The sequence below is a fragment of the Curcuma longa genome, chromosome 3, assembly GCF_044706935.1.
Source record: "Curcuma longa cultivar G26 ecotype Majalengka, Jawa Barat chromosome 3, ITB_CL_G26_1.1, whole genome shotgun sequence".
Taxonomy (NCBI): domain Eukaryota; kingdom Viridiplantae; phylum Streptophyta; class Magnoliopsida; order Zingiberales; family Zingiberaceae; genus Curcuma; species Curcuma longa.
The window spans coordinates 13774730-13783425 of NC_133863.1; the positions used below are offsets into that span (position 1 = coordinate 13774730).

General features: G+C 41.9%; 1 protein-coding gene across 2 annotated transcripts; it reads right to left on the reverse strand.

Annotated features, from left to right (window-relative positions):
- Positions 1–3648: 3648 nt before the first annotated feature.
- Positions 3649–6983, reverse strand: LOC141823913 (E3 ubiquitin-protein ligase RGLG4). Of its 2 annotated transcripts, none has more exons than XM_074711118.1 (11): positions 6483–6983; positions 5507–5591; positions 5279–5419; positions 5057–5170; positions 4894–4991; positions 4739–4818; positions 4560–4665; positions 4352–4479; positions 4107–4275; positions 3945–4001; positions 3649–3815 (listed from the first exon to the last, which is right to left on the reverse strand). In XM_074711118.1, the coding sequence occupies exons 1-11, from the start codon at positions 6876–6878 to the stop codon at positions 3729–3731; spliced, it is 1461 nt and encodes a 486-aa protein (XP_074567219.1). In that variant the 5' UTR covers positions 6879–6983; the 3' UTR covers positions 3649–3728. The 2 variants fall into 2 exon arrangements, with proteins under 2 accessions (XP_074567219.1, XP_074567220.1); XM_074711119.1 differs by lacking the exon at positions 6483–6983 and adding an exon at positions 5827–6065 and having other exon boundaries at positions 3652–3815.
- Positions 6984–8696: the final 1713 nt, after the last annotated feature.

The following is an 8696-nucleotide window of genomic DNA, read 5'->3' on the forward strand; positions in this document are numbered from 1 at the left end:
GAATCGTTGAGTCGTCTCTATCGGTGATCCACGCCAAGTATGTCAGGACGGCTTCTCAAGCTCGAGTCGTGTTGCTGGTTACGTCACTAGCCATAAATCAGCAACGGTCGATACAGAAGAATACCCTAAAATTGGAAACGCGCAACAACACACGTTGCTTTCGTTTCTGAGATTTTTTAACGATCGTCGGTAATCTGATTTCCGGTGATCTTCACAAAGGCACAATCGATGCTGTTGAAATCCAAGCTACAGTAGCAAGGCACAAGCTACTGTTCGGCAACAGGCTTACGGCAGGACAAGGATTTTCTCCGGTAAAACCCTTCAAACAGCAGCTACACCTCACTGTTCTCACGCCGTCTGGTGGTGAACCAAACGGACAGCACCCCAAGGGCTTAGCAAGCTCCGGCGACCAAGGAAGAAGGGAGCTAGAGGAAAACTCAATCTGCTGTGAACGAACAGGGGAGTAGCAGAACAAAAAAGGCTAAGGTGGAGTGGCTAGAACAACGAAGAAAACAAGTTTTTCATTATTCCTAAAACCACAATCGGCCACCCCTCTTAAAGCACCGAAACCTTCAACCAAAGCTCGATTCTTTTCCTTCTTCACACGCCCAATCATATTTGAGGAAAATCTCATCTCCTTCCCCAATTGACACGAGATATTTGGATGGAGAAAGAAGCTTGCCTTATTTGTTCCGGCGCCAGCTCCAATCCAGCCACCGTGAGAGGAAGATCTCCTTCCTTTTGTGCGTGCGGCTAACGCTCTGTTTGGGAGGAGGTGAGGGAAAGGGAGGGAAAGGTAAGGAAGGGGAAAAAAAAATTACCTCTGTTTGGGATGAGGTGAGGTAAGGAGGGGAAGGGGAAAGAAGGGGAAGTGTTCCCCTTCCATGCCCATGAATAGCCACAATTTCTTACACCCCAAATCGGGGTGTAAGGAAGGGGAAGCAAATATTACTCATGTTTATTCCAATTTTACCCATTAAACCGATCGGTGTCCTCGTGGCACGACGCCGGAACTCTCCTTGACGGTGGACTTGACGAACACCACCGCGCTTCACACGGCGGCGGCGCAGGGCCACATCGAGGTGGTGAACCTTCTGCTGACGGCCGACAACAGCCTCGCGCTGATCGCGAGGAGCAACGGGAAGACGGCGCTGCACTCGGCGTCGAGGAACGGGCACTTGGAGGTGGCGAAGGCTCTGCTGAGGAAAACGCCTGCGATCGCAACGAGGACGGATAACAAAGGGCAGACCGCGCTCCACATGGCCGCTAAGGGGACGAGCCCAGAGATGGTGGAGGCGCTCCACGCCGCCGAGCCGGCTCTGCTGAATACCGTCGACAAGAAGTGGGACACGCCGTTGCATATCGCGGCCAGGAAATGCCGAGCGGAAGGAAGGAGCGGAAGTGAGAAAGGATATTTTTGACCTTTTATATTTTTAACTTTCAAATCCTTTCCTTTTAACCTTCCTTTCCTCCCAAACAAGGTTACTTTTCTTCTCCTCCCTTCCCTTCCCTTCCCCTCCCTTCCCCTTCCTTTCCCTTCCATTAATGAACCGTCCCTTACCCGATCCAAACAGAGGCTAAGGGAAGCTCACGTACGCGTGAGGGAGAAGAGATGAACCGGTGCTTTAGGGTTTTTCTTTTCTTTTGAACCCGGTTCAAAAACCATGGGTTCAATTTGTTTGGTTCAATTCAAATCAGATTTGACTCGGTTCAATTTGGTTCGCAACCAAATCCTTTAATTGAATGACCAAATGAACTCCGATTCAACCCAAACAAGTTTCGTTTGTTTCGTCTTCTCAAGACGAAGCCTGTCATGCCTTCCATTTTGCCGAAATGCCTTCCAACATGAACCAAACCAAATTGGTTCGAAATCGATTTGTCTGGTTCATCAACCAGATCATTTCCGATTTTGGTTAATCCATCTTCGTAAGATAGAATTCATCATTTGCCTTTGTCTGGTCTAACCAGATTTCTTCTGTTTTGAGGATCTAATTCTCAAACTCGTTTTAAGTCCTTTCAAACTTGTAATGCGTGTGACCCAATAGGTTTCTGGTTATGTTGGCCGTCCGAAATTAACTCCTAATTTCGGATCGATCATGAGTGGCACCTAGTAGTACATCATGATCCCCAATTGACCGGAAAATCAATAACTGATTTCAGAACAATTTCTAAACCCTTCAGCAGTTTTACTGAAACGTGCCTCGTTCCTTTTACCGTCTTATACCCGCTTGGTTCAGGACATGGTCTGTGAGTGTCAGTCCCCACTAGACTGACTACGTCACACCTAGCCCAAGCTTACTTCCTTGTTCTGAGGATTCGAGTTACTCGTACACGTGTTCAAGAATACGTGTTGCTTTGGCCAAAGACTTTCAGTAACAATCCAAACAAGCGGCCGTACGTAGGGTATACGTCTCTTTTTATAAAGAGCGGTGAATCCTCTGTGGGCTATTCAAACACCTTCGGGCACTTCAACTTATACCCAATCATCTCGGGTCCACAGCTCCTTGGAGATGCTTACTTAAGATGTTAAAGTATAAGCTTCCACGACCAAGGTGACTTGAATACCACAAGTCTGAGGAAACTTGCACTTAAGCTGTAATGAGAACTTCATTGACATAAAAGGGAACCACATGAAGTCTCATGGCATGTCACTCCAATGAACTAGCTACCTTTAACTAGCATCCACGTTTAACTCTCAACATCCAATGTCTCCAGCTAGTGAGAGCTACTGTTTGGTAAACCAAGGAGTATAAACGTGCTAGTCTCAACAGAATTGATGACGTTCGTTTTCATCAATTCATCGACTAGGGAAAGTTTCAATACTTTCATAATTACACATGTAGAGAAACTCACAGTTTGTGATCGTATCACAAATTCTCTCATGCTATGAAATGTATTGTGGACATTCAGTGAACAAGTCTAAGATCCAATCAAACATATAAAATATGCACTTAAACAGTAAATTTATTCAATACAAATTATAATCATAACCCGATTGCCTTAGGACACCTCCCAAATATAACAACTAGTCTGTAAGTACTTACTTATACGTGGAGTTCACCGTCTTAATTACATTAACAACACATTTAGTTGTTGGTGACAAAGCATCAACCTTTTTGTTTAAATTATTAATTTTTTGTACAAAATTTTAGATTTGATATAGATTATAGTAATGTGCATGCCCATCGTTGTCGATAATAAAGGATTCACGTGGTGTGTTTACAAGTGTCAAATTGGTCGAGTTACCTCTACCATGGCATAACCCCACAAATGAGATTTAGCTACAAACATTCAACAAGTGAGTCATATTCGACAAGACCTAAGTTTAGATTGGGTTAGAGCTAGACACAAACTCATGTCAAGCTAAGCATGACCCTATATATATATATAACCCTCACTCTTAAAAAAAGAAATATATTCTCCAATTTCAACAGTCATCCAAATAATTAACTTATAATATATTTTTCATTTTTATTATATCTCTTAACTTATATTTAATCTCCCCAGTTCTGTACCATGATGCTAATCGACAATCAAGATTGAATCAACAAGATTCCACGAGTAGAATTATTCAATGATAATTTGCTTCTTCGATCTGTCTTAATTAGCAGGATCAAGTATAATATGGAATTAATTTACATTAAATCTTTAAGCAATGATATACTACATGAAACTTAACATCATCACCAAATCACAATAAACGACACAACTGCATGATTGAAATTCGATCATCCTGTGAATACCCTCAAGCGTGATGTTATAATTGTTCTGCAGATCGGGCATCTGATTAAGCTCTCAGCACACTCTCTGCAACACTGCAGCATCAATGGCGTTCGATCAGACACCGCACTGTAGCACCACTTCTTCTTCTTCTTCTTCAGCAAGAAGAAGTGGTGCTAAACCAGAACGAGGGGGGAGAGAGAGAGAGAGAGAGGCTCACTTACCATATGGCCACATCCGAAGGCCAAATCTTTGGCATTGGTCAGGCAAACCGGGCAAGTCTGCAGAAGAAGAAAAACAAATCTTGAATCTTTCATCGAACGTATATATACAAGAAGCTCCTCCTCGATCATCATGTCCATGACCTGCGAATCAGTCTGCATTACCTGGCTCTGGTCGTCGTTGCTTCTCTGCGGCGTGCTGCTGCTGCTTCTCTGCAGCGTGCCGCTGCGTTCTGGCCGTCTACTTTGCTGAGGCACGAACGACCTCTGTGGTTGCGCAGCCGGCAATGGAGGCGGCCGCGGCACGACTCTCTTGGCCTTCCCTGTCACTTGCCTTCGCCGGAGGAAATGTTTCGATTATTATACAGCTCTAGCTAGTTTTTTGTTTTATATATAGAGTGAGCATGTACCCGAGAATGCCGAGCTCCATGGTGGCTTTGTACTGGAGAGGGACCTCCATGAGAGCGGCGAGGGCGAAGGCTGCTTCCTTCTCTGCTGCACTCGCGTTTCTCCCCATGATGGCGGTGAAGTTGACGAACTGCATCGCACGGTAGCCAGTGAATGAACAGGGCAGCGATCGAGAAAGGAGGGGGCGGGATTCAGAGCTCGTTTCCATACCTGAAAATTATCAAAATCGCGGGCCGGGATCTTGTCGTCGAACTTCTTCATGTCGTCCCAAGGTCCGTCGCCGACGCCGACGAGCACGATCGACAAGGGGTAGGCGCTGAATCATTGAGAGAGCTCGCGAGATTGAGCACCTCGACTACCGCTGAAAGTGACTGTGAAACAGAGCATACCTCGCCATCACAATCGAGTCGATCGTCTTCTTTTCTTGCTGACTGAGCTCGCCGTCGTCTGTGTCGACGCTGCGAGTGACCTTGAACACAGATGCAGCAGCAGTTCAAAGCTTCAGGAAATACTGCGATCTGAAAAGGTGGAAATAAAGACGAACCTGGCCGTCTGCGATGATGAGCAAAACGTGGTATTGCCCATGGTTTCTCTCGACAATGTCGACGGCTGCCTCCACGATCGGTGCAAAGGAAGTAGGCCCTTGGAGTAGCCAAGACAAATCATGCTACTGATCGATCATCATGGACAAAAGATGAATTGCAAACCTGCTAATCGTAAGTGAGGAACAATCTTCTTGTAGCAGGACAAAACTTCCTCAAATCCGTGGCAAGGCGAATTATCAGGATGAAAGCTGAACACATGTGTATCATGAGTTGTAACTGCCATGATCAGAGAAGAAGAAGAAGAAGCTGTATCATGGTGATTGAAACCACAAAACAAAAAACACTTGCAGCAAAATCGATAATAGAGATGATCGAGAAGTATACTGTCGCCGAATCCGAAGCAAGGAATGAGGTTGTCATCGTCGAACGGGGCCAAAACCTTGCCAATTATGGTAATGGCTTGCTCGTAAGGGTTTGGCTGATCTCCGAGCTTGTGCAAGCTCTGACCTCTGAAAGAGTGCTTCCCTTCAGCAAGGATGAATTTACTTTCATCAGAAAATTTGGAAATTTTATAGCTGGGTACGTAATTAACTTCGATTGGATTCGACGAACCTGTCCATTCATTGCTTTTAGTGAAATCAATCCCGACAATTAGATTTGATGACTCTAATCCTGCTTCTCTCAGGGCAGCTGTGACCTGCAGGGCATCAACACCCACGGATTTTTTAGCGTTTGGAAGATGTTCTTGAGTAAAATATCTACTATTCGGAGTTAGTCGATATGATGAATTGTTAGTTTGATCTTAATCATATTTGGACAATTAATGATGAAGTTTAACAAATTAATGAGAAACTTTAACATCAAAGTTTTACATTAGCAATAACAAACTATAAATTAAGTAAATTATATTTCATTAGTTTACATTACAGAACCTGGTCGACTGTGGTGTAGTTGTCAGGGATGAACGCATATTTCTTCATAACTTGGCTTTTCTTGCGATCCATTCTCCTTCCCATGGAAGGCTGAGAGTCGCTCGAACTCCACCTCTCTATTTCCCGGACCGCCGGCCGGCGAGCTCGCCGCCGGCCAAAGAGCAGGGCCATCACATTCCCCATCCACCGACCATATACTAATCCGATCCAGAGAAGGCAACGACGGCTGAAGTAGTATTGATATCTTTTCCTAATTAAAAGAAAGGTTTGAATGTTGGTTTGGAATAAAGTGGGTGATCCTTATCTATAAAATATGCTCGTGAAACTTCCCGGATGTTTCTTAAAGCTTTCTTGTCTTCGAGAATAACACTTTTTTGTTTAAGAATCATAGCTAGCAAGCATCTGATTCGATCCCTGTGCGTCCTCATCTCTATCCCTGATCTTTATACCAACTCCTTGGGGCTATTAGATATGTATTTTGGTAGATCCCTACCATCGATCTAAAAATATTCATTGTTGGAATTTTCATCGTCAATCCATTCCTCAGGCCGACTTAACGACGGCGGCGCAGTCAGAATTAGTAATTAGTGGATGCACCCTTTTAGGTTAATCAGTCAGAATCATAACAGCGTAATTCTAATATATGTATAGTGTACCTGTTCAAGGGACGTGTAGTTATCAGGGATGTAGGAGTATTTCTTCATCAATTGGCTTCGCTTGTCATTGGAGCTATTTCTCCGGTTGACCGGCGGCGGCGGAGGTGGCGGTGGCCTTCCGATGAATTGCTGCTGCATGTTACTTTGAGTTCTTGTAGTTAGAGATGGCTGCCTCTCCGGCGGAGATCCTCGCTCCCGGGATGCTCGCCTGAACCTCGGCTGAAGAGAAGTGGCAGCTGACGAGTCGTCGGGCACCAGTCTCCGCCGCCTCTGAACGTCCGGTTCCCGGTAACCCTGGCCACTCTGCGACGGCGAAGAAGCTTCCGTTCTCGTCGTGGTTAGCCTTCTATCGACGTGCTTACCGAAGAACATCCGGAGGACTGGCGAATTTCCCATTGACGGTCTGTCTGTGAGTTGCAATGCTCGATCGTAGTGTCGATGTTTCAGCACTTTGATTTATTTGCTGGAGCTGGAAATTTAAGGGATCATGGAAGGTACTGGGCATGCAGATGCTGCATGCATGTGTAAGAGTGGGATGGAAATTTCTCGTTCCCTTCTCTTGATCGCCTTTATTCTTCCACTTTTTTTTTCTTTCAAATACAAGATCGAAGATCATCCTTATTCCTACTTCTATCAAACGCAAACATGAAATCTGATACTTCTTTTTAAAAAAATTCCGATACTTGACTTCGCTCTAAAAAAAGAGCAAAAATAGGGCATTTACCATTAAGGCGCGCGGAGGATTCCATTAAAATTAAACTAACGTAATCGAATTAATTGAAATAGGATGGATCGAATTTTTTTTTAATAAATTGAACCGATAAAAATTGAACAAATCAAATCGATATAAAATTAATTAATTTGATCATTTATCGACAGAGACAGAACATGTGAGCTCTATAAGTTTTATTAAGATTGATTTTTTTAACAAAATAAATAAATAAATTGAATTATCGAATATGAAATGAAATGAAGATATTGAATTAAAATCGAATTGACATCGAACAAAATTCATCTAGTAGGTGCAAAGATAAGGATATGTTGATTTAAAATGGGATTGATTTAGAATTAATTTGATCAATGACCGAATAAATTTAATTAGGTTAAATCAGTTAAATCTATTTAAAATGAATTAAAAAATATTTAAGAAAATATATCTTTCTCTTTTTTTTTTAATTTTCTTCCATATACTCAGCTTTGCTCCCATTGAAGGAATTAAGAGCGCAGCGGAATATGTATATAAATAACATGGATCTTCGTAGTACATATTAAACAAAATGACATGAAATGAAGAACATATCTTATACTTCTTGACGATCATGAACGATATCACAAACAAATAAGAGCCCCAAGAGTGACTCCTCTAGTAGTATCCACGCACACTAGATCACGAACTAGACACGATCCTCTAAGTGCTAGCTTCTTGGATCGACAAAAATTTTGGAAGCACTATGCATGGATCTTCTTTCAATGGGAGAAAAAAGGGAAGTGTGGGAGAGAGAGCTCTATCTTTCTGCTACCTCTTCTTCTCTTTCAAGGATGATTATTTATAGCCTCTAATAGAAAGCTAAAGAGTCTTCATCCATTAATATAAAGAAAATCAAGAGTCCATTAATATAAAATTAATAAAGAGCATTCATTAATGTAAGAAAATGAAGAGTCTTCATTAATATAAGATTAATAAAGAGTCTTCATTAATATAAGATTAAGAGTTTTCATTAATGTAAGAAAGATGAAGAATTTTAAATTTTAATAATTATTCAAATGAAGAGTTTTGAATTTTAATAATTATCCAAGAAGATAAGAGTTATGACTCTTCATTAATCTCCAAGAATCATCATGATTCAAATTCTCTCTTCTTTGGATCAAATAAAACCACATTCGATCTTGATCCATTCTAGCTTCCAATATTTCAGAATCAATTAATAATCTAATTAATTCTTAGAAATAATAAATTGATTAATTTTAATATTCACCAAAATAATCAATTACAGATATTGTTCATGTCTATGTGCTATGCGTGCGACCCTCTAGGTTTTATACACAAAGGTAGTGTAAATCCATACACAAACTAAGGTAATCGTCTATCAATAGTTTTTAGCCACCCAACATGATAAAATATTAGTTATAAATTAAAATCACCATGAACCGATTATGTGTAATTCAATCTCTTCATCTAAACTACATCCCAATTAATTCAGTGCACTATGCATC

Coding starts and splice junctions, on each gene's coding strand:
- LOC141823913 (XM_074711118.1), bottom strand. CDS start 6,878: ATGGGAAATTCGCCAGTCCTCCGGATGTTCTTCGGTAAGCACGTCGAT. Junction 5,592..6,482: donor ACTACACGTCCCTTGAACAG/GTACACTATACA, acceptor GATGCCCTGCAG/GTCACAGCTGCCCTGAGAGA. Junction 5,420..5,506: donor TAAAAGCAATGAATGGACAG/GTTCGTCGAATC, acceptor TCCTTGCTGAAG/GGAAGCACTCTTTCAGAGGT.